Source organism: Pteropus vampyrus, unplaced genomic scaffold (genome assembly GCF_000151845.1).
Source record: "Pteropus vampyrus isolate Shadow unplaced genomic scaffold, Pvam_2.0 Scaffold8, whole genome shotgun sequence".
Lineage (NCBI taxonomy): Eukaryota > Metazoa > Chordata > Mammalia > Chiroptera > Pteropodidae > Pteropus > Pteropus vampyrus.
In genome coordinates this window covers 10,092,820-10,119,966 of record NW_011888789.1, presented here as the reverse complement: position 1 = coordinate 10,119,966, position 27,147 = coordinate 10,092,820, and the positions used below count along the sequence as shown (strand labels likewise).

Sequence of the window (27,147 nt, the reverse complement as noted above, 5' to 3'; positions counted from 1 at the left end):
AACTGACCAAGCAACAATCACACCCAAATATTACACTGATCATTCAGAGCTGGCAGCTCAAGCTCCAGGAGAAATGCATTCCTTAGGGACAACAAAGGAAATCCAGATGCTTTGTTGAAAGCTAAATAAAATCAAAGAATTGTAGGTCATCCAAGAGCCAAGCAATGTCATTGTTAAACTTCCAAGAGAAGTTGGGAATTGAGGAATTGCTTTAGGGTCTTGTTTGGCATAGAAGAAATTCCCAAATTGTAACATGACCTAGATCGTTCACAAAGCTACTGTTCCATAAAGCTGTTGCCAGATGCTATTTTAATCAAACTCAGCCTTCATTGGATCTCTAGCCTGAGCACACTGCTAGTTTCACCAAAAGCACTTGAACAAAGTACCAGGGAGAAGGGCAGAGTGATATTGACATCATTGAACTAGAATGCTGTTCCTTGCTTCCTGCAGAGATAGTAAAATGTTATTCAATGTTGTTAATATTCATAGCTACTCTCTGTCTAAAAGAGCAGAATATATCCTGGTGTTCGGCTCTTGTAAACATACCCCTTTCTCACTGACATATAAATATGTTTCATTCATCGCAATGATTTCATAGGCTTCTTCACTTTTTTCCTTAAAAAACTTAATCATTGTAGCCATGAAGATTCCCTGATCAAATGTGACAGACATTAATATGTATACTACAAATACAAAGGATGCTGGAAAAACCATGCTTGAATAGAAAGAAAAGGCTCACACAGCATTTTAAACTCATCGAGGGGATTTAACAGTGAGCTCACCTCCAATGCTGAATATATTCCAACCCTCATTGTCTTTCTAGCTATTTCATCTCCACTTTGAGAAAATGGAATATCCATTAAACATGTGTGACTAAAAGCATACATGACCAATATCCCTAGGAAAGGTTCATTCAGTAAACCAATGAACTACAGCTGTGGCTAGCTCCAAGGAAGGAGCTAAGTTTTGGATCTTCACCAATACATATGCATCTGTGGTGGTTAATTTTATGTCAACTTGACTGGGCTATCAGATGAGATGTCTAGATATCTGGCCAAACATTATTCTGTGAAGGTGTTTTGACAGGAGACTAACATTTAAGTCAGCAGACTGGGATATTACCTCTTCCTGGTTCTACAGCAGCCTGCCAACCTTGGACTTGCCAAATTCCATAATCACATGAGCCTAGTCCTTATAATAAATCTCCTTTATCTTATATATGTATCTAATTGGTTCTGTTTTTCTGGAGCACCCTGACAAACACAACATTTCAAACTTTAGAGTTTGGCCGGTACACTCTAAGTGCTGGTAATTCCTTTCAGCCCTAAACAGAATTCTTACTCAACTGACAAATGCCTATCTAGCATAATAGAATGCAAATAATATTCCTGTACTTGATAACGATTCTTACCTTAGGGGCTAATCATTTTTTGTCTTCAACAATAACTCTAAGTATTAATCGACTAAGGTCAAAGCCTGACATGCATAGGTTTTTTTCCCAAGTAGAAGCCCAATCGGTGACTGACAGATGTTATTATTACGATTAAAATATAGTAACCAAATAGTTATGTTGTCAATGCCTCTTTAGAAGACTTAGGAGTGTCGCAGTTCTAACTTACCAATTAAAAAATATGGCTGTGTTAAAAAACAGTCATACTTCAAAGTTATAGTTCAGAAAAATCTAGTTGCAGTCCAGGGTGGTTTAGGTTTCCTTAAATTTTGGAAGGGTGAAGGCATATGGTTGGAATGTTTTTATTAGAGGCTTTGAGACCTGTGTATTGTATCTGACGCATGCAGGTACTCTGTGCTATTAGGGCTTATTTAAACATATTAATCATTTTAACCAATGTATTAACCGTGTAGACTTATTTTGAAAAATAGGACAGCATGTTTGAATATGCTTGCTTTCAAGGGTACCCAGTCATACTGATGTAGGAAAATAAATTCAACATAGCTATTTCCTTCATCCTGCCATCTTTCCAAATAAAAAGTGACACATATCCTGGCAAAATGACAAACTACTATTGAGCTATATTGTTTTTTGTTGTATCTTGAATCTTGTTTTTAAAGGACCTAAGCAAACTCAGTATACCTTAGCTCAACTGAGTGCACAAGTAGAAAAAGGATTCATATTTACTGAGTACCTACTCTGTGCTAGGAAATATTCAAGTATATTCTTTTATCATTTAGTCTTGACAATAACCAAAAATGGGTACTGCTTGGGGTACTTACACTCAGAGAAGGTAAGCAGTTAAGTGACTTGTCTTGGGTGACACAAAGCTAGTAAGGGACAGCACCAATTTAAAACCTGTCTTTATGTGACTCTTGCAGGCAGTCAGAGATGGAATAGTGTAATCTCAGGAATAAAGTAAAGGCTTGCAAGTTCTGAAACGGACATTCTATTTCTTGCTCTGTTGAACCAATTTGATACAAAGCCACCCACCTCTTCAGGTGTCATATCCTCTCCCCACCCCCCACAATTTGTGTTGCCATAGAAATTACCATACAGTCATAACACATGTCCCTTGCCAAAAAATCATGGTCTTGAAGATTATTAAACATGGTGATCAGTATCGATTTCATCAAACTTAAAAATGGTGGCTACTAAAAAAAAAAAAAAAAAACTTGCTAAGCTAAAAAATTGAAAACATTTTCTTAAATCATTTCTCTTAAAACCTCACCTGGTGAAATTAGTAAGTGCACACATTTATGAAACTTACCATGATAACATATTTAAAATGATCCCATCTCACCTAAAAAAACACATTTATTTTTCTACACTTTTCACCCGTTTTCTTTTTGTTCTCGGAGATTTTGCTTTCTGCTAACTTATTTAACCAAATTAGGATTATGATGTTTTCATATTATGGACAAACACTGAAGATGTTAAACAGAAGGTGTTACCTAGAATGCAGAGACCATCTGTGCAGTTTTCGGATTCCTGGCTTAGACCTTCACAGAATTTGCCCCCATTTCTTGGGGGCGGTGCTGTGCACTCCCGGATCCGCAAATGCTCACACTCTGGACTGCAGACTGACCATTCACTCCACACTTCCCAGCTCCCATCCACTTCAAAGGAAAGCAAAAGGAACCATCATTAGAATGAATCAGGCAGCTGTCAGGAGACTCACCCCAGGACTGCTGCTGTTCTTAAAGATGAGTTTTAAAGAAATAACCACCACAACAAAAACAAAATATATTCGTTTATCTTCTCTCCATGGTTTCTTTCCTAAAGAGATACGCTAGCAAAAGCAGTGGTGTAATTCTCAGGATGAGACCAATTACTGAATTTAGGCAAGCATTCAAATTACCAGTGCCCTTGGGTTGGCTAATAATGCTATTATCCATTCTTTCCCAGTCTTTCATGCCCAAGTACATCTCAGATGGACAGGTAACTATGTGCAGTAACCAATGGTTACTATGTCACTTCCTTGTGTGTTGACAGAGAGCAGAATGAACTATCTGTAAGCTCTAAAAGCCCCTGAACAATAAAAAGTTAAACCCATATATATTGATAGTATTAAACTAAAACAGGTCAAACCCCAAGATACCAGGACTTACATAAAAAGAATTTCTTGGGTCATGGATTGCTGCTGTATGTAGAAATGAACAGACTGAATTTAATTCCACTAAAAATCAACCCTAGAGATTATGGCAGCTGTTTGAGGCAATTGTCCCATAACCTCCTAGGAATAGTCCAACCATGCTAATGTGGGTTAAGATATTGAAAAATTTTAATCTAGAGCAATTAGTGAGGACTAGGGTAATACAAATTACTGAACTTGAAGCAAAATGTCTGAATCCTTGTCTTGCTTCTGTCAATTTATTGGCCAAGTAACCTTGAGAAAGTCACTTAGCCTTTTATTATTTCTGCCAATGGAGGAGGATAAAACTCACAACACAGAGTTAAATGACGTTGCATGTGTAAAAGTATCTTGCATAGTACCTGGCACATAGTAAGCACTCAATAAAATATGAGTTCAAAATGAAACTCCAAGAATATCCTGTGATGAGAGACTCACTTTAGCTTTGAGTGGAACTAGATTTGAAATTTTAGACACAAGGCTCTAGTCCAGGGTCTTTGGAGTTAATGTTTTATAAGCATGTGTGACCCAAGATCAACTTATTTCTCAGTGGGAGGATATGCATTCCATAAAGCCATCTTCCAGCTCCTCTATTTCTCATTGTATAAATTCAGTTAAAGCCAGTAAGTGATGAACAAAAGAACTTATAAAAGCAACATTTGGCAAATGAAATCTCTGTTCGGAAAGGAAGACAAGCATACATCAAATCTAAAACTGCTGTGATACTATACAATCTCTGCCAATTGTATCGTAAATACAAAGCTGAAACTCAAAGTTAGTTGATTGGTAACTGACGATAAAGGGTCAGATTTTTGGTACCTGTTTTCCTTACAGATAACTCACTTAATCCCTGCAATTATACACATAAATGCCACAAAATGGGAGAACCCAAGGAGAGAAGGGGATGGCTTAGCCCAACTAAACACAGGTGGTATAAAAATACTTTAAAGCATTTGGCTTATTGATGGTGAGTGTCCAGGGTCATCTGAATATATGTATATATACACATATATATTTAAAGATATACACACATATGTATGCCCCTAAACAGAGGCATTTCACCCAGCGGTACTGACTTCTACATTAGGATTTTGGACAAAGGCTCTATTCTAAGAACTTGGGTGAGGGGTAACTTTGAGAAGTTTATATTGAATGCTTCACACCAGCTTAATAGTGTTGGTGGATCAGAAGAAAAAGGGAATCTACATATATCTCACCAGGACAAAGAGAAGTGCAGGTAATTTTCTGCACTGACATTCCCTCACAAAAGGCCCCACCATTGAGAGGAGCTGGGTTGGTGCAGGTCCGGGAACGTTTCTGCCATCCTCTACCACAGCGAACATTGCAGGCTGACCACTCTGTCCAGGAAGACCAGCCTCCATTCACTGAGAGAGAAAAATGGGGAGGGGAGAAAAAAAGGAGAAAGGTTTTTACTGATTGCCTACTATGTGCGAGCCACTGTGCCAGGTGTTGCGAGTTGGGCATCTAGGGACCAACAAACTCTGCAGACCCACACTGGCTGCTCCATCTTGAGGCAACAGTGGGGCTTCATCCCTGTCCCTCTGTCTACTCATCTGATATGAGGAGACACACAGATGATTTTCTTTGCAGGAAAATTATGAAAAAATAGAACTCATCAACATATCTCTAAAGCACTTGAAAATGTAGAGTATAAGAAGAAAATATCAGCATTTGAATTTCTATTACTTTAAGTGCTTCAAAAATAAATCCCCAGGGCTCTTGTACTGTGGAAGGGAATGCCTTTACTTAAATAGCTGGGGGTTTCTTTTATACTATACCTGAGATATTCGGCAAATAAGTAATGTTTGTTTTTTGGTGGATTTCATATGCCAGGAGAGGAACTGCCCACAGAAAGTCTGGGGAGAATGCGGGTGAGGAAGCAGAAGTTGCCCACCTCGATTCTTTTCAAATATAAACACAAGAGAAGAAAATAAACAGCTCTTAAAATTAGTTTTTAAAAGAGAGAGATTGGAATGTCACTATCTCACGGAAGTCCAACATCAGATGGAAGAGCAAACATTAATAGCAACAGGAATGTGTTCTCACCTGCCAAATGGGAGTGACAGGACAGAGCACTGTAGTGGATGACCCCCAAAGACCTTTTGGCTCTAAAAGTTAAAATTTTAAGAAAATGCACATCTACTTCTCTGCTTTCCATCCTCCCTATCCATTCCTGGCTTTTGGGCTGGTCTTACCATAAACCACCACTGTGGCTGACAGGCTCCTTCTCTTGGCCACGATGTTGGCTGCCATGCAGGTGTAATTCCCTGAGTCCGAGAGCCGCGCCTGCCTGATGATCAGGTTATGGTCAGCCCTGGTGTCAATGTTCTCATCTTGTTCAGAGTCGATGGGCTCCTCGTTTTTCAGCCATTCCACCTATAAGAAGAAAGAAAGGAATACTAACTTTATAAGTCATTATAAACAAAACAACTGTTTTGGAATTGAAAGGGGAGTAATTTTGGTGTGTAGCAGAGAGATGCACCTAACAGCAAGAATAATGTTTTCCTCATTTCCTATCTCATCCCTTTTATTTAGTAAATTTGGTATATTCAGGAAATGAAAACTCAAGTTAATAAAGTGGAAGCAGGAAAAGGACATAAATATCCTATTGACTTTGACCCATTTTCTAAAAATGCAGTGGAAGAGAGAAAAGAGGTGACTGCAATTAGGTCATTTCATTATATTTCATTTTATTACAACTCTGACGATGTTTCAAAACTAGTGCAAAATGGAGTCAGAAGATCAACACATGTGCAGAACTTGTACTTTGAGAGGATATTACGCTGTCAGACAAGATTTCAAGTCAATACTTTTGCATTTAAAGAAAATTTTAATAAAGGTGTGATAATGTACAAAGGCTAATGTAATACAGATTTGGGCAATCATAGATAAATTCAGTTCAAATTTCAATCTTCTCTAGTTTTGGGTATAAGTTTTTCCTTCAATGATTTAATGGACATTTAGGCCAGGGTAGATGCCTGACACATTTAAGGCTCATTCTTTCTTCTGGAGGAACTCACGTCTCACATCCTCTGAGTGTGGGCCATTCTCATCTGATTTGATTTTTCTAGCTTGCTCCTGGAGAACCTATTTTCTTCTTTCCATTTTCACCCTAATTTTTGGTCCAAACTTCTCCTTCCTTGGACACCTGAAGAAGATACAGATAGAACCTTCTGCTCCCTAGATCCTCCCCGCAGGTAGGGTACACCACCCTTAGCTCTCCTATTTCATCAAGCAGACCAGTCTTCCCTTGAACTAACTGCTTTCCTTCCTCATTTTGTCCTCTGCTCCCACATCTATACATTTCCATCCTCTCCCACCATTTTGGTAGCACGAGAAACATCACTTATTTGACAGTAACCATTTAGCTCTAGTTATCAGCATATGTTAAACACAGTTCTTTAATAGTTACTTAAAAACTACAAAGGCAGTGACTACACCAAAAGACATCACACAGAAGCATATACACCAGGGGACTTTTGATTATACCCTGCCCACTATAAGCATAACTGAAACTTGGTTTTAGAATGAGATGCCTCGTTTCATGTTTAAATCTAAAGAATTCTAATTTATCACCAACAAACAAGTGGCATCTGTTATATACCTTTAGTTAACAAGGAATTCTTGGTCTCTATAAAAAGGGATTTACTTATCAGAAGAAAACCTGTAATGATCCCCTATAATGATATTTATCTCAAGTACCACCCCATCAATGAGTTTTGAGTACCAAAAATCATCACCATCCTGTATCTACCCTAGAAAATGTCAGTTTTAGAAAAGAAAATGATACCAAATAGCCGAAAAAAGAGATCTGAAATCTGCCTTAAAACATCAAGAACTGAAAAAGCAACACGACACAGGGCCATAAAGTAATGAAGCAAGATGGCTACCAACCCCAGCAGCTCCTGCTGGCATCAAAATGTTCCCGCCTGGAGGTGTGGGACTGCTAATGAGTCAGAGCCCAAAAGCACTGATCTGTTTTAATAAAGCAGGACAGTGCAACCAATTTTAAATTACATCTGACCACCGGTCTGTGACAAAATGTCCTCCATTCTCCACTAACGGTGCATATTTCACAGTTGTTCATTTAGTCATCTGACAAATGAATATTCCAATATTTATTGAATGTCAGCTTGTCCTGAGAGTTGGGTAAAGTGAGATAAACAAAACCAGCATAGTTTCTTCCTTCATGGATTTTATATTTTATAGGTACAATAAAAATAAATGAGTAAACGCACATCGTCCCCCAAAAATAAAAGCTGGGAGTAATACTGTCAACCAATATCTGGGATGAAACACTTACTGTAAAGCCAATATGATTGGATTTTTAAAATCACCATCACTGCTATGTTACTGGAAAGAACAAATTGGTCTGCTAAAAGTAGGTCTGTAGAGGTTTGTTCCTTCCCACTCTCCTCCTGGCTCAGAAATTCAGAGGAAATTGCCTGTTTTTCCGATTGTTAATTCTCTATTCTTGCCATTTGTAGCACCAAAAAGTTGTTCCTGCACGTCCCCACCTCAGTCATTTTCCCTTATACACTGCCTCCCAAAACAGCTGGTCAGGAAGTTAAGAAAATCTGGCCTGGTCCATATGTAAATTATGCCTGGTGAGTTAACTGACCAGAAAGAGTCCTAGGGCAGTGTCCCTGGCGAAATCAATAAGTCCTAGCACCCGGAAATCAAAGAAAGCTTTCCTATCAAAGCTTGGCCCAGAGGAAATTAAAGCCACAATCATCAAGTAGAGGTTTGGCTTCAAATTAAAAACTGATATAAAAATAAATCATACACATGACTAAGTGACCAACGAACTAGGAAAATATTTGCCACAAATTTGATAGATAAAAGGTTAATATTATGATAATCTGAGGAACAATAATCTGAAGAGTTTAAAAACCATAATATATATATCACCTCATATAAGTTGATAAAATCCTATCCTAGGTAACATGGCATAAAGATAAGTCCACGATTTATTAAAGGAAAAAAAAAACCATGGCAATTAAACAATTGAATATTCTACACTACCAATAATTAAACAATGTGAAATTTTTTTCCTACCAAAATACAAAGATAAAAATTACACACACAGACGCACATATACATGTAGTTTTCATTTCTTGTGATTGGCTTGATTCTTGCCAAAAGTGCAGAGAATGAGACATTTCCTCTATCACTGCTCTAACTTTTTTTCTCTTTTGGGATGTCGGCAATAGCCTCTTAAGGAACAGGGCTGTCTGCTGCTTCTATTGTTGCCTCCACAGTTGATTTTCCACAAAGAGATGAGATCATGTCATTTTCTAGCTTGAAATCCATCAATGGCTTAATTCCCACTTAGAATAAAATCACAAATACTTACCAAGTCTAATAAAGTCTTTCTGAAGTCTAGCTCCCTAATCAATTCTCCACCTCTGATCCTCAAGACAACTTCTGCTCACTTCATTCCAGCCCTATCGACTCCTTCCTGTCCTAGAAAGCTCAAACTGAGTTCCAACCTCAGTGCCTTAACAACCGCTGAGTCTTCTGCCCAGAGGCCTCTCCCACAAGTGTTCCCAATGACTCAGTCCCACTTTTCATTTAGATCTCAGATCAGATGTTCTCTCTTCAGAGAGCTCTTGCCTAACAACCTTTTTAATACACCAAGTTCCCTCTGCTCCCCCCATCCTGCTTTCATTTACTTCGTAGTACTTATTTCCACCTGATAGTCATAAATATAAGTAATGACTTTTGTTCTTCTGATTATGATCCCAGGAATTTACCAAAGAAAGTGTTAGGACTAAAACAAAAATTAACCAGAATACATTATGTTTGGTAGATAAAAGAAAAACATGTCAAAGCTACATGCCAAATAATAGAGCTTTGTTTAAATAAATCCTGGTTCAACAATATGATTTAGTAATATATAAGCATTAAAAGTCATGATTCCAACCACTGAACACAGAAAATGCTCATAAGACATGAACGAGTCAAAATGCAAAATTGTTAAGTGTTATCATAAATTTATAAAACAAATCACAAATATGTGTACATATACGTGTTTCAAAGATGAAAAATGATTGGAAGGAAATATGTTTACAGAGATTTTAAGAAAAGACTTTGGGTAAGTTTTCCTGTTGGTTAATTGTGGCGCCTTCAAGGAAAAGCTATTTAGTAATATGAAAAAAATCACTTTATCTTAAAAATATCTCTCATGTAGCAGTTTTCAGAATTATATTTTGCTATCAAACATTTCCTCAAAGTTTACCTGAAGCTTAAAATGAAAAACAGATTAACAAGGAAAGATCTTATGACTGATGCAAAAGTGAGGGTATCGCAACCTCGGAAGAGAGGGGCCCTAAGCTGAAGAAGCTTGGCCACACTCAGGACCCCTGTCTGCATAACTCCAGGGGAGATCATTCATTTCCTTCCCTTTCTCTGTCAATCACGCCTCGTAGGGATAGATATGCCCGTATAAGTTGACCCTGCCATCCACATGTACCATGGGCATATACAGTGGTCTACTACTGAGTCTCCCCAGATCATAGTTTGAAAAAAACATCGATAGAGGCTGAATGAGGTGTCATAGTTATACATACATTCTGGATACTTGGTGTTTATGGTGTCACAACTCAGGTCCATCAATCCAATTATGTCTGTAAATAATCAGCACATTAGTAGACTCCTAACTATGGGACTGTTCTTTATATATAACTTAGTTTATGCATTTAACTGATGGCAGGATCATTATGAGGAAATTAGTTTGGTATTTTCTGGGCTTATAAAAGTGACAAAATTGCTCTTGGATTTACGCTTTCGTCACTTAGAGAAATTTTAAAACATTTTCGATGAGCTAAGTGTTCCAAATGTAGAAAGTTTAATAAATAAGATAGAAAAAAAGCATTCCAAACACCAGTTGTTGCAAACTCAAATGGTCCTGGGGGCCAGAGAAGTAACATAAATTACTGAAGTGACGTTGGGTGCAGGACATCCATGTGCATTGCTTGCATATTAAAGACAAGAGATTGTTCTTCATTTCCATAAAGGAATGAGCTCACTCTCATTTTTTTCAAAAAAATGTTATCGTGTTTTGTCTCCTTTTGCTTTCCCACTTTAGATAGATATGAGTATTTAAAAAAAGTAACAGTGCTAGTGGAGTGAAAAATACCAATGAACTCGTTTTATCTTAAAAAATCTTTTTTTTTTTTTTAATGTATCAGTGGTCTTCAAAATTATGGAGTATTTAACCTCTGTGTCAGAATGTGTGTGGAAGTGGTGGCAACTGTAACAAAATGAAGATCACACAACCTGTGCAAAAGTGCAGCCACCAGTCAGGTTCAGACTGCTGTTACCAGGTAACCAGATCTTCCATCTTTCACGAGAAGCCAAGGAAGTGTATTTTAATATTTCTTGATTCTAACATGATGGCTCATATTACAAAATATATTGTTAAGAGTCAAACATAACATATCCGTGAACCAGAAGTAGATTTACTTCCTCGTCTCCACAGATACTACAAAACCTTTCCGGTGCCTAGTGCATGTTATCACAGAGGAGCTCATATCCTTTTATGAAGTTAATTCCTTTTCATTAAATCTGATACTCCCATCATCCTAAAATATTATAGTTCATATGTGTCATTGCACACTCTCAAGGCTTTCTCATGAAAATGACTGGCAAGCATCAAAGAACTTTTGAACTTATGTATAGCATCCTTTCTATAAGTATCATAATGGTATGTGAACTGAGTTTAGAAAGTTCTTTACAAGAGGTTGCCAACTCTGGAAAGCCCTAATTAAGCTCTTAACGAAAGCAATACAAATTTTTAAATTAGCATTATGGGATCAATATATTGACCTCCTTTGAGGCTAATGGTCATTTGGTATCATTGATCCAAATGACTTCATGCTAACAGGTCATCTCTTTGACAGAAAGGCTTAACATTCCGGAAGGTTGTTGTTCACCCTCAAAGAAACAATTCTTCATCTGGTTTCTATTTGTTTGGTTTACAGGGACAATCCCAGTTAGGAGCATATGAAGAAACTAGTTACTTAGAGGTAATGAGCTTATGGATTTGCAGGATGCTCGCATCCATTAGCATAGTGTTATGTACAGATGGTCTGCAATTTGTAGATTTTTCCAGTTTATAAACAAATCTGTGAAAGCAGACCATCAAAGACAATTAGATTTCGTGCCAGACAGCATGATCAGTTCCTGATCAGTCATTCTGGTTAGCTGGGGACAGAAGTATGTAATTGACGAGCCTATAGATTCTTCTCAACAATAGGCAGCATGGTGTAATTGGACGGGAAGGGAACCTCCTTTGGAAGAGTGATGGATTGATGCTTTGCGGAAGATTAGTTTATCTGAGACCTGAGTTACATTTGAAAATGTTTGCATGAGTCCTAATAATTCACCTCTTATGACCTTTTGTCAAAGACATCTTAGTATGTATATACATAAACCTTACACCTAAATGTTTATGTCCATCAGACAGTTTGTCAGAATTCTTACACTTCTGTTCTTGTTCTTAAGATTCCATAAGAGAATGGGAAGATGATTGATGTTATTGATCATTTGGGGCGGGGGAAAGGGGAGCAACAAGACTGGGAAGAAAAAGCAACTTTAATAGGCCAAGTTTCTTCCCATGCAGGATCCAAAGCCTTTTGTCTTTTGATTCTAGACAGTATCAACTTGGAACTCTCCCTTCATATGCCACAGAAAATGCCAATGAGCACTATTTATTGATATTATTTAACAAGTGATTCTATCCCTCAATTCCAGTCCTGTATCTTAGGATTTGCTAGACTCAATATAAAATTGAGTTGCTCAGATTTATGACTTTTGAAGCTTCTCAATCCATCTACTTATTGCCTGTAATCATTTTCTTTCTGTGCTGCTCCCTGGCAAGCTTCTTCAGAACATGAGAAATATTTTAAATTTTCTTATATATTAAATAGAACCTATTTCGGAGGATGTTCAATGGCACCTGTTAAATAAATGTTATAGCCTAAATTGAGAGGTACATGCAAATTTAGAAGCTGCTGTGATATACACATACAATAAAACTTGAAATTGTATTTTGGGGTGGTGCCAAGGGGGAGGGATATTATTAGGTCCCAGGTTGTGCATATACACATGGTCTAGAAAAGAGACATTCTTAGTTTAGTTGTTCTCACATATATTCTGGAAGTCACTAATATTTTATAATGGCTATCTACAGTCTCATGTCAAATTTCATGTAGCTACTCAAGGTGAGTCGTACGGAGTAATAAATGTTCACCCCCCTCCCTCCATTACAACTAAAGATGGCTTGGGAAGGCAAACCTATCTGATGCAACAGGGTGGACAGGCCAGGCTACATAAGGGGGTCACGGGGGTATGAGAGGTAGAGTCGTGGAAACACTGGAAGGCCACAGTAGTTCACAATGTGGTCATTCCTACAAAACCTGTCAAACTTTTTGCCATTATCACCTTACCAAACAACAGGTGTAACTGGATTTCTGTGAGGAGAGAGGGAAGGCTGAGGCATGCGCCAGCTTGTGAAAGGCTAAGTTGGAATGGCAGACAGGAGTCGGGGCAGACTGGGGCAGGCAGAGTGAAGATGGGGTTCCACGGCAAGCGTGGGAAAACCTCTAGACCTCCACACCCTAAGAAATGGATCTAATCAATAAATTTCTCATTCATTTTAAATCACAAGTTTTGATCAAATTGATATTTCCTAGCCTAAAAATGAGATCTAGCATTTCTTGTACACTAAGTCCTCTTTTAAGCAGTCTTGTATTAATTTAATCCTTAAAACATTTCTATGAAGTGAACAGCATTTTTATCACCCCCATTTTACATATAAAGAAACAGATGTTAAATAGTTTGACCAAAGTCATATATTTAGTTAATGGTAGAGCCAGAATTTGAATCAAAATTTGACTCCAAGTCTTGCTTTTAACCATTGTGCTCAGTCATCAGTACAATTTGCCAGACTTGGGTGCAATGACTATGTTATTTGCAAAATAATATTAACTTATATGTAGAATCAACAAAAGACACACCAAAACCAAGCTCATAGATACAGAGAGCAGACACGACATTGCCAGAGGCAGGAGGCTAAAAGATACAAACTTCCAGTTATAAAATAGAGTATATCTCAAAAGTTCTTATCATGAGAAAGTGTTTTTGTAACTCTGTAAAGCGTTGTTAACTAGACTTATTGTGATCATTTAAAAATGTATACAAATAGTGAATCATTATCTTGTACACCTGAAACTAATATGTTCCATGTCACTTATAACTACAATTATTTAAATTTAATATTTGTCCATATATAGCACGAGAAGTATGATAGCCCTCTCAACGTTATCCAGTGATTCATTTTGCTTTTTAGTGACGAGCAAAAGTGAGTAGAGCAAGTAGTTCATAAAAATCTTGCTGCAGTCTTAAAATACTTAAGAAGGCCAATTATATCTAAGGCTGTTGGGTTACTTATAGGAAAGCAGTTTATTTCCTGAGAAAAGGGGCACGCATTTCTGGCCTTTCCCCTGTTTGAGCAAGAATGTGATTCTGAACAAATGGCAGGTGTCTTGTAATCACGAAGAAAAGGAAAAGAACCCACAGAGATACTGGTCATTGTCTCTATACTCGCAACTGCACAAATTCCTTTTTGATACATTATCTCATTTGATTCTCATTATGATCACTAACCACTCTCCAAAAAAAAAAAGAAAATCTTATTCTCGTTTTACAGATTACATGATTTGTTTAAGGTAACATACTTGAGAAATGGTAGGACCAGAATTAGTAGTCTTCAAGTAATTTTTCTTCCACAAGACATTAGCAATTTTCTTACGTCTCTAATTGGCCAAACGAGGCACCACTCCTTAACACTTCCCACTCTTCGACTTGGCGCATTCGGATAAGTCCTAATTGGGTCTTAACCATTGCACAGTGACATATTATCTTCCAGTGTTAGTGTAGACCATTATTTGCTTTGCCACTTCCAGATTTGATGTCATCTGTCTTCCTCTCTCCTTGTTAATATTTCCTTCAAGTTATTTATAACAGTACTATCATGTTTCTCCTTTGTCTTCCTTTCCTTTCCAGAATGTACAGATTGATTTTAAAGCCACCTACACTGCAGTTTCTTCAATTTAGCTCCACTTATCTGATTATGCATCACAAAAGGAAGCAGAAATTCAGCTTAATTGTGAAGCCACGGCAGCAGAACCGGGCAAATGATAGGAACCTAATGATCACAGACAGCATCACACTCACTGATGCTGAATGAAATGACAGACACGAGTACCTCTGCAGAAGCCTGAATTCTGGTTACGGAACTTTATGTTCTGACATTGTGTGTCTCTTGTCAGATCAGTGTTGTCCTTTAGCTTCCCTATTTCAGTTATGAAAGTCAGGTGGAGCCTCACGTTATTTTTTAAAATTCATTTTGACAGGTAAATGGTCTCTGGGAACGTGAATACTCTGGATCTGTAGTTCACTGAAACTGCAACACTGTCGTGAGCGAAGACCGAGACATGTTTACATTACTGTAAAGCATTTACAAGAATGATGATCAGAGGGAAAAGACAACATTAAACAGATGAAACATAAGAATGGAGAGAGGCAGTCAAAAGACGGTTTGTAAGGGAGGGTGCATGCTGCCATTCGCTTTTCAGCTGTGTTTTCCGTAGTGCGACGAATCTTGCTCTTTGCTAATTCTACCTTTGCTTGCTGCCATCTGCTAGGGGAAAAAGGAATTCTGGTTTTGAATCTTTGATGAAGCAATACATAGGAGATGGCTTCCAAAGCTTGGTATCCCAAGGAGTGTTCTAAAATATAACATTCTCCTTCATTTTAAAGGATTATTTTAGGATGGGAAGAACTCTCTAATCAGATTACAAAGAGCCTCAAAACTGTTTCTGTATTCACATTTCCTCCCACAATTTCTGGTATGTAAATAAGGTTTTAAGGTGGTGGTGAGGGGATATTAATTAACGATTCCCTTTTTCTGTTCCTTGCTATAGTGTAATATATACTCCAGTGCTGAGACAATAGCCATCTTATTAAATATTAAAACATTAAAGATTCTAAATGTTCATATCACAAATTGGTTTTAAATGCTGAGATCTGAGTTAGATATGACTGGATAAAAAAATGCAAACACATATCACTTACACATATGTACATACACACCATCTGAGAAATCAAATCTGTTCAGAGTAACAATCCCATCAGTCACAATGAAAGGCTAATCATGTAATGATCTACAAAGGAAATGCAGAGACAGGTATGGATTAGCTCAGCTTCCATATACTGGGTGGCCGAGAATGAATTAGCATAATCATAAATTTGTTCCAATTACAAAAGGCAATTATCAGAGACCAGCTTATAGCATTATCAAAATGAAATCAGCAAAGTGCAGTGACATTCCAGGTAGATGCCACTGAGTTAACGGTGCTTAAAAAAAGGCTCTGTACTTATTCATCCTTCATCCCTTTGTCTACTGTCCATTCTATACAAGTTACCTTTCAGCTGACAGACACAAAGCCATCATGAAAGAAGAGAAAAATACACACTTTAAGAAAAAAATATGCTTAATAACACAACTGCAAAATAAACAAATTCAAACTCTAGTCTTGTATAGATAATTTCTCTAGATCAGTGGTTCAGATAGTACTTTTGAATTTTAGACAATTCACATCGCCTCTTATGTTCTTTCCAAAATATTGATTAGGAATAAAACTGTGACTAAGCCTATCATTACCTGCTCCAAATAAAAAGTTCTTTGTGCAGAAATGTGCTGTTTGCAAAGGTAGGCCCACTGCTGTTCATATATTTTTTTTCAATTTGCCTTTCTGTTATAAATAGAACCTGTTGCTTTATTAACCACTGCCAACCTGGAAAGCATACAGAACAGTCAGACATAACTGAAAGGGCAACTGAATGTAAATAGCTAGGATTTTATACAGATGTTGTGCCCAGAGCTTAAGGACACAAACATTAAGGATATACTTAAGAGATCGCAGATTAATAAGAGACAAAAAGATATTTCTATTGTAACTAAACACAGTAGGTTTTACTATTACAAAGGATGGCAGGCCAAAATGGAGTTAGGGAACAAGGGAGGAGAAAGAAAGGTGGACATTATACTTTTATTGATCATCTCGTTATGTGTCTGATAATAAGTAAACAAAAAATCCTTCCTTTCCTTTTTCTCATAGTCATTTCTCTTAAATTCTTTACTCACCCCTCGTCATCAAGTTTCAATCTGGCTTCCACCCCATCAGCTTACTGAAATTGCTCTTGCTAAGGTCATCGAAGATCTCCACGTTGCTACATTCAGTGCACATGGTTCTGTATTATTACTTGACTTTCAGGGGTAATGAGGGCCAATCTTGAATTTTCTCTTCCATTGGGTTTTAAAATACCACATATTCTCTCTTTGTAGCCCTCTGGCCACTCCTGCTCTGTTTCTTTTGTTGGTTTTTTTCTCTATTCAAACATGAAGTATTGTATTTCTTCAAGTCTCAGGATTAGGCCCTTCTCCATATCGTGCCATTCAATGTCTCACCATATAAAACCAGACTCATGTGTCATTCATGGCGACACACTGCACGTTTCCCAGATTGATATCTTCAGCTCACTGACCTTCTGGAGCTATAGCCTCTTATATTCAAATGGCTACTCAGCATCTACTTTTGTACTCTTAAGATACTTTAAGTTCAACATGTGAAATTAGATTTAGATTTTTTTTTTCTTGCAGAATAAAGTGATAGGTGACTTTTTTACCTGACATTAAAATATTTAAACATCATCATCTGAAAATAGGGATTCACTAAAAAAATTTGAAGGGTTGTTGAAATAATTTCACATTAAAAAGAATACTCTTGATAATAATGTATAGAATATATGGGATGGGGAGGGGAAGGCAAAGCTAGGAACAGAGAGATCAGTAGGAGACTGTGATAATAATCCTGGGAAGAGACTGTGATGGAGTGAACCGAAAGGTTAGGATGGGTATACAGTAAAGAGCCTTGATAAGGCATTAAGGGGTAAAATGAAGAGGAATTTGTAACTTTTAAGGGCAGGTAAATCAGAATTTGACACCTATTTTCTGACTTGGACAAGTGATAGAAGGAACACTGAGTGAAAAGGTCAATTTTAGATGCTGTACAGATATGCATTTACTCTATATCACCTTGGTCCCTGACATACAAAGAGTACTCTCAAATCAATAGGCAGAAAGAACTGAAGAAAGCCCAAACATGGCAACAAAAACAGGTTAAGTACTTGAATAGTTAATTCAGTGATGCATACAGTTAAGTTTAAGATGCATACAAGGCATTGAAACAAACATCTTCGACCCAGATCTTTCTTCAACTCCAGATCTATGCAGTCAACTACTTTTTGGGCATATTTACTTCACAGTCTTCAGCATAAATTTATCTAAGGCTATAGGCATATATTATATCATGCAGAAAGTGTAAAATGGGGGTGGCGAGAGAAGAGTTTAAGATACAACCCGAAGAAAAGCAGCACTTTAGATCAAAAAAGGGAATAAGAGGCTGCCGATCAGAGGTAAGAGAGAAATCAGAAATGAATGTAACATGGAAACCAGGAAAGAAACATATTTTAATTATAGTCATGACAGGGATATGTTCTGAGAAATTTGCCATTAGGCGAATCGCCGTTGTGCCAATATCATAGAGTGCATGTACACAAACCTAGAAGCATAGCTTACTAAACACCTCAGCTATATGGTATAGCCTACTGCTCCTGGGCTACAAGCCTGTACAGCATGTTACTGTACCAAACACCATGAGATCAAATCAATCACAAGAGAAAATGATACAATCAAGAGATGGGGTAAACAAGCGATGTTTGAGGCAGCTGCCCGTGTAACCCAGCATACTGTTTTTACATTATACTTTCTATAAGTACAAATGGTACACTCCACAATTGTGAAGAGAATACCTAACCAGTCACATATTTATTATCATTATCGAGTATTACACACTATATATAATTGTATGTGCTATACTTTTATATGACTGGCAGTGTGGTAGTTTTATTTATTCCAGTATTACCATGAATACATGAGAAATGTTACAATGACTATGTCACCACTAAGCGATAGGAATTTTTTTATCCCCATTATGACCCCCTGCCGTTTGTCACTGATGGAGACGTCCTTATGTTGTACATGAGTGTACTTGAAAAATCACCACTGAACTAAAAGGTGAGTGTTAAGTCAAGTCCCAGGCTCTATTTCAACATGTAGCTCCTTCAACATAGCATGTTAACGAAAAGACTCCACTCTTGTCTTTGTTATGTTTCAGGTTAATAATAGTAAAAGCACTTTTCTCCTCTGTTCACTTTCCTCAATATTCACTAAACTTCCCCAAAGTCGTAGGCCACTTACAAAATAAAGTGGTATCTCTATTCCACTCCTTACAACAAAACAAACCCCAGGCACATAAAATACTTAAAAATATAATAAATGAAGCCACAAAAGTACCATAAGAAAGCATGGGTGAATATTTTTTGTAATTTTAGAGTAGAGAAGGATTTCTTGCATGGTGTAAAAGCTAAATTCATAAAGACTACTAAAGTTTAAAAGTTCAGAACAATAAAAAGATGCCAAACAAAGGAAAAACATGAAAAAATGTTTACGACATATAACAAAGTGTTGTTATGTTAAAAATCAGGGGAGATATTAAATATTTTTTTGAAACGTACAATATGATGCCTATAGAATAAAAATGGATGCTGGTTAGTATGTTCTACCAAATATGTACTGAGTATTAGCTTGGTTTCTAATATAAAAAGATCATGCTAAAATTAACACGAAACAAGCATTCCGACAGAAGATGAGCTAAATATTTGGAAGAGAAAATATAAACGAATAACATGTGAAAAGTTGTTCAACCTTTCCAATAATGAAAATGAAAGATATTGCTGTTTTACTTATTACCGTGACAAATACTGAAACTATATAGGTTGGCAAAATGTAAAGACATGGATGTTTTCACAGTTACTTAGGTAATAATCTAAATTAGTGCATCCCTTTTGTGGGACAATCTTGTAATTTTTACCAAAACTGAAAATATGAATTTTACTGGTTCTAGTGTAATACTCATCAGTAAAAATCAAGAGATAGGTGCTAAGATGTTAATTACAACCTGGTTTATAATAATGATGACTCTGGAAACAAATGTTCATTAACAAATCAATAATGCACATTTTTTACTCAATAAAATACTATGCAATCATCAAAAAGAATAATACACATTTATTTTAATAGAATGGGAAGTGTCTCCATGAGGCATTACTGAATGTAAAAAGCAGATCATAAAACTACATTTCTACTATCTCTATATTCGAACACACTCAAAGATCTGGAAGGCAGGTCATCAAATGTTATTTGGGTGGTGAAATCTGCAGTGATCAAAATTTTCTTCTGCATAGATTCCTAGATTGCTGTAATTTTAGGTATGAGCTATTCACCAAACATTTCTGATTCTCTCCTTTACAAGCATAGTTGCACTTCCTGGTCCCCCTGTAGTTTGGTGGGGTCATGCCACTTGTGCTGGCCAATGATAGTAGAAGTGACTTGTCAGTTCCAGGACCGAGTGTTTAATTTCCTATTGAGACTCTTTAGATCTTTCTCTCCCCTTCTGCCATAGCAGCTCACAGTTTTTTGGAGAGAGGCTACTCTATTAGTTTTGGAACTATAGTAAGAGTGTCAATGAAACACAGTACCAAGCTGACACGTGATGGCCATGTAACAGGAGAGAGAAATAGATGTTTGTTGTTTCAAGCCATCGAGAGTTCTAGGTTGTTTGTTACTTTATCATAATCTAGTCTACTCTATTTCCTACAATCTATATTATTTTTATAAGCAGATAAAAAAGCTATTTTCATTAAACAAATACATATTCCCCAAAATGTTTGTAATATTCCTGGTCTCTAAGAACTAAACAAATTATTTTAAGTTGCATATCCTTTATCATAAACTAATGCATTAACTAGAAAAAATACACTCTGTTTCTAGATGGTTAGCAGGCTGTCTCACATTGCATTTTATTTTCATAGCTGTCCTTACTTGACTCTTGACTCTTTTAGACAACTCCTTAATTTTTGTATAATCTTACATAGTGTAGCTCATGGATAATGAGTCATTGTGTTAAAACTCCAACCTCTAAACTTAAGGGGAAATTTAAATAAAATTCTAGAATTTTACATGTCATGCTTTAGTTGACTACACAATTTCATTGACAAAACTGAGGTTTTCATTTCTATATTTTTTTAAATAACACAGGTAGTTTCATGGGTTACAAACATTCCAAGAGAAACCTAAAAAGGAGTGACTTTGCACATCCAACATACTCTCATATGGGGAGGGTATTTATGTTTCTCATTTTAATCAGCCTGGTCAATTAAATTGGATGGTTTCCTATTTGTTTCTATCCAGTTTATCCTCCTCTCCTTGCATTCGGTTTTTATGAACTAGCTCAAAGCCGCTGTTAGGTCTTCACAACACTACAGGGAATGTTTAAAAAATAAACTAAATTGCCCTCGTGACTTTTTTTTCAAATTTGCTGAAAATGAGATTTTTCAAAAGCCTCTATTCTATAACCCCCTCCTTCCTTTTTAATTTAAATTTCGGTACTAAAATAAGCTTACGATGTTCCATTAATATCACTAGGGGAGACACTTGTTTCCTATGCAATCTACAGATTAGTTTACGGTTCTCTCCACTCCTATCCTTCACTGTTCTGACTTTATCATGCTTATATGTAACATATTTAGCAGTTTATTTGCCTTAAAAAAATCTACTTTTCCATATTATTGCTTCAAGGTTGTACATTTCTAAAAAAGCAAAAAAATAACCCTGCAACCCCAGTCCACCATAAACTGTTGTATGGAAGAGGTGGCGATTATGGATTTATTTTAGGACTTGAAGAGACAAACCTGAATAACACATTCAACAAAGGAAAATCATGATTGAAACTGTTGAAAAAGTACAACCTACTTTGAAATTAAATATTTGGAGAAAACTAAATGTGCACGTCTTAAATGGGTGTGTAGTTCATAAAGAATTTAGAGTTCAGAAAACCAGTAGGATACGAGACTTTAAAAGTATGCACTGCACCTCTACACAAAAAATGCACAATTCTATACTCTACATAAAGATTATGAAGAGTTGATTTTGTGTTGTACTTTATTAAATCCGTGTGGAGTTAATCCCCTGTTCTTCCTCTATAGAATGAGAAAAATAGCATCTTGTTTCCCCTACCTTGCAGGGACCTTGGGAGGTTGAAAATGAAACTATGGATAAATGGACTTTTGTAAAAGTGTAAAGCAATATATTAATGTAATGCGGTAGCAGATTCCAGGATAATATAGTCTCATGTGACTTCACTCAGGGTGCAAAGTCAGTAGTTCAAAAAGATGAGACCAGAACAATAGCAGGTTTAATATGGGCCCTGCACGCCGCTCGAAGGTTTCAAACTCAACCCTGAAGGCACAACAAAGCCACTGATGGATTTTAACTACAGGAATTTTGCTTAAGAAAAATCACTCTGGCATCGGTGTGGAAGGTGCCAAGTGACACTGAGGATTAGAGAGGCCAGACAGGAAGTCATTACTCCATTGAGAGAGAGAAATAATGAGGGCCTGGATCAGGCAGTGAGGAAAGATGGGGAAGACAAAATGCAGAATAAATAGAATTAATAAGTAGTGATAACTGAAAATGAGAGAAAGGTTAAATAAAGAAATTGGGGAAATATCCACGACTCAGAAGTTCCTACCTTGGACAACTGACAGCCTTAACTAAGATCAGGGGTCCTACATTCTTAAAGTCAAGTACATGTTTTATACATGTTATCGCTGAGGTACCATGGGACACTTTAAGAACTGATCATTGATTTAAGCAACTGCACCTACCCGGCTAAACAGACGACCCAGCAACATGCAGCAATCGGTGTTTCTGGTTTGAGAAATAAAGTAATCTGTAATCTTCAATGAAAACAATGTTTGTTTTGGGCTTCAGGTTGGTGGCAATCATTTTACAGGTCAAACCATAAAATAACTATAATTCCTAAGTTAAGATGAGGCTACTTTGACCTTTAAATATATCTCACTTTCAACGGTAGTCAATATCTGGAGTATACAAACATCAGAAGTATCACATCCGGAATGTCAGCACTCTTTGAAGAGAGCAATCAATCATTTTCTAGATGCAAGATAAAACTGTTAGCAGTTTAATATAAAAAAGGTCAACATCTGGCTAGTGGTCACAACTCATTTCCTTATAGCCTGTTCTTTTTGGCTTATAAACCATGTTCTTGTGAAAAGATAAAAATCAGTAGAAGGTTCTTTACTCTTTATTTTTAAACTAACCACTTCTCATCTGCATTTCCTAATTTAAGTAGGACACATCAGAATAAACAACCACTCTGTACTTCTTTTAATCATTTTACAAAGTGCATAGTACCTGGGATAGAAATCAGGGCATTATATTTGGGAATAATTATAATCAAATTCTTTCCCTCGTTTTGAAAAAAAACTAAAACAAAAACATTCTCTTCTTGCTCTTTGTCTTTCTCTCGGTGGCTCTATCACATCTACACACAATCACCCGAACCACTACACATCACCCTCCTCACCACCACTATCACCATCGCCCCAGGGCTCTAGACAGACTTACAGACACAGATGCTGACAAAAGAGTAACTTTGTTATTTTCCTGGAGATTGGTAGCTTGTTATGAATACTCATGTTACCTTTAGGCCAAAAGGCTCAACCCATGAAACGTACTATAGCTACCATTGCAATCAATAGTGTCAATCCATCTGGTGCTTAAGAGCAGCAAAAAACGTGAGCTGACTGGATCTGTCTTTGGACTGCAATGAACTGGAGTAAGGACAGGGAGGTTGGTTGGCCGGGAGGTGCTAAAATGATCAAACAACCATTTCCTACCAGGCTCGGGGCCACCTAAAGGCAAAGGATGTGTCAGCTGTTTTTCCTCTGCCCTGAGCACTGTCTTTTGGCACACAGAAGTACCTCAAGTCCATCCATTCATTGGTGTGTCTGTTCACACTGGTTGGTGATAAGTAAATCCCTTTAATGACACCCTAAAGGAGATATCTAACAACCTCCCCCTCTCAATAGCAAACTTGCTACTGCGTATGGACCGTTTATGACTTCCTTTCCTTTTTAGGGTTGTACATTAAGCCCAGATTTGTTTGTTTGAAAATGTTAGTGCAGGTGAGATAAATTAATGGAGGGAGGGGTTGGTGTTACCTGAGTTCTGTATCTCCTCCTCCCCCTCAGGACCCTGGAATTATATGACCTTTTGCTTTCCCCATAAGTATTTATTTTGCCTTAAACCAAGACTCATCTCTTACAATCTCATATTTTACACAAATCACAGACGGAGTGTAGCTGCTCACTTTCTCATACACACATCTGCGATCCCTATGAACCTTGGTGGTAATACAATATCACCAGAGGGCATCGTCGCCTTTATGAACTACTGCAACTTCAATCACGCACAGGGCCGGCCTTGACTCCACTAGTGTCATCTGTAGCTCTAACTACAGATGGGGCTGCCAGACTGCATCTTATTACAGAACCAGATTTCACTTAGATCAGTCTAAACTACTGTGCAGAGTTTATTATTTTTTTTTCAAGCTTTTGTTTTGTTTCCTAGTCACTCTGCTAAAAGCAAGAGATACAAAGAAACACACTTCCTCTGCAGTTCATATAGAGAAAGTGCTGAAATCAATACACATTTATGAGAGTAATCACTCCTGGCGTAGGAAGTATGTTTTGCCACCCATTGCCCTTTTTACCTATGAGAAGATAATGGCAAAATGATGGTAGGTCCTCAGCCATAGAACCTGGAGTGGCAGGAATGAAGCCCTACGAAGGGGGAAATAAGTGGAATGTCCCCTCTTGGTCAGAATAGTTTCAAGTGCCATTGCTGGGGTCCAGTCAAGAGTCCCAGACAAGAAGCCTGTAGAGTGAGAAAAATCATAATCTAACTAAATAGATACAGTGATTGTTTTGTTTATTAAATGATATAGACTTCACTTGTGACTAAGGGTGGTCACCCCAAAGTGATAAAATGTGGCAAGACAGGGCCAGAAAATGAATAAGCTCTACTTTGGGGTGACAGGAAGGCTGATGTGTCCCACATGTGTAATGGGTTTGCCCAGGGCTCCTCAGAGTTCCCTAACCTTGCAGAGGATTGGTTCAAGAATCTGACGTAACTATCAACCTAGAAGCGGGGTCAAGGGAAGAAAAATTAATCATTCAGATATAGATGTGAAAGTGGTAAATTCTCTCTCTGTGGTTTCTTTCCATCAAACAGTGCCAATACAGGACCCATTCCCAAGCCCCGCCCATCTGTGAAACTCCCTTGGGGATTTAAACCAGAAATAAGATTAATTAGAAACAACAAAATTAAACCAGAACAAAATTTTAAAAATTAAAATCAAAAATAATTTTTTAAAAAGTAAAAATTAAACCAGGAACAAGGAAGACACTAGAACTGACATGTCTAATCCAAAACTTAGATTCAAGATCCTGAGATTTTCTCGGCAAAGGAGGTCTCATTATTTCAAACACTGGAAACGAGCAACGGATCCAATATGCTGGTACCTTCCAATCAAGCTCCTCTCCACACCAATGAATTCCATGAACATTTCTTGTCCAAGGCAAGAAATGCCTCAGCTATACCTTTCAGTATTTAACCTAAAAGGAGTGCCAGAGGTATTACAAATCATCTTTATATTGTCCTTGTCTACCTAGGACCCTCGGCCAGTGATCAGAACTTCTAAGTATACGCCTTAAGCCTGGAGATGTGTGGAGAGGCAGAATGATAATTTGCTGTAAGATCATTTCCTGGAGTAAGAGAAATTAGAACCCAGCCAGAGTCCGGCAGTAGGCAGTTGGTTGTTGTCACACAGAATTGGCTGTAAATAGACAGCCCCAAGGGGAAGAAATCCATCTATTTCCAACTCTTCTCCCTAATTGTCTACTTCCCTGGCGTTATTTTATCTCAGAGGATTGCTGTATGTATGCAATGCTGTTCCCCTCTGGCTCCCTTCTTTCCCAATTTCCCTCTTTTAAAACAGAAACTAACTCCCAGCAGAATCAGAGTGATAAAGAGGTGTCTTTGGTTCTGCATACATTACAAGGATCAAAACTAAATGCTGGGTGATAAACATCACCAGAGAGCAGACTGCTCCAGGAGAAAATGATCTTTAATGGAGTTGCTCTTAAAACTATCTGCAGGTGGCAATGCTAAATACCATGAAGTCTCGGTTACAGATCACAGACCTGAAATGCATGAATATTAAGAAAATAGCAGTGGGGCTACTAAAAGTGAGTGGAGCAAGCTACTAAGAGAAAATCCCATTTGCCAGCCTTCCTTCCTTTCTTTCATATGGGCAGCTTTGGGCAAAACCACAACATAGGTACAACTTATTCTTCGAGATACATTGTTTCACCCTTTTTCTCTCGTTTCGTGCTCTTAATCACACTATTGCCATCATGTTCTGCCCACAGAGATAGGATCTGAAAATAATTACTTGGAGAGTGCATAAATGATACAGCCCCGGATATGTGCATTTTAACTGGGGCAAAAGGTTCAATCTACAAAATGGCTCTTCAATAGTGACATTTCAGGCAAGAATGGGAAAATGAAGACTAAGTGGGAAAGGACAGAAGTTTTGTAAAATGAAATCTCTTTTAAATTATACCACTTATATGGTTTCCTTCATTTTTTTTCCCCCTCAGGGCTGACTGCTACTCTATTTATTCTTTTCTATTCTGAGAATGGGTAGCGGTGGTGGTGGTGGTGGGGTGTGCTTAGAGTTTGGAAATATCAAGCTTTTCAGGTGTTAACCCTGTAAGAGTCCAATTACTACTCATGCCTTTGATAATACTCTCTCCACTGCTCCAGCAACGTGGAGGAATCTTAGAAACCATTCTTGTTGAATGTGTATTTGTTGTGAGGATAATACCCATTTAAATAGCTGTCACCTACAAGAGGGAGCATGAGGTCATACTTCTGCGTATGTGTGTGGTGTGTGTGCGTGAGCAGGTGCATGCGAGTGCTTACAAAGAGGTACCTGAATATTTAAGTTAAAGGATAGAGGTGCATAACTGAATTGCTACAAGGAAGTCAGCGGTCACCATAAAATGTAACACAGGTGATTAATCTAAACAAACCTCCACAATATCCAGAACATATCACTTGGTTTACTAGTTCCATCGTGTTCATGTTTGCTTCTATGATCATATTGCTATGTCATCGGAATAATAAAATACATAAATCTTCATTTCACAGAACTGATCATAAACCTAGGAGAAGAGGAGGTCACTGTACCTGCTATATTGTCTAAACAAATCCATTGAGGGAACTTGAGTCGTTTAATCATGGCGCTGTCATCTGGTTTAGGTAAGCATATTTTCCCTTCATTAGATTTAATATATAATCTCATTATAGAAATCTGACACTCCGCACTGACGCTCAACTCATAAATCAGCTTCTGCTTCTATT

At 37.4% G+C, this 27,147-nt stretch overlaps 1 protein-coding gene across 4 annotated transcripts in view; it reads right to left on the bottom strand.

Annotated features, from left to right (window-relative positions):
- UNC5D (unc-5 netrin receptor D) overlaps nt 1–27,147 on the bottom strand; it is a 507,025-nt gene that overhangs the window by 126,637 nt on the left and 353,241 nt on the right. For 2 of the 4 annotated variants that reach the window (XM_011372139.2, XM_023538423.1), the window contains exons 5-7: nt 5,801–5,981; nt 4,802–4,969; nt 2,905–3,069 (exon numbers count right to left, since the gene is read on the bottom strand). In XM_011372139.2, the coding sequence (XP_011370441.1) occupies nt 2,905–3,069; nt 4,802–4,969; nt 5,801–5,981 (514 nt within the window). The remainder of the gene's footprint in view (nt 1–2,904; nt 3,070–4,801; nt 4,970–5,800; nt 5,982–27,147) is intronic. The other 2 variants (XM_023538426.1, XM_023538427.1) reach the window with 1 other exon arrangement.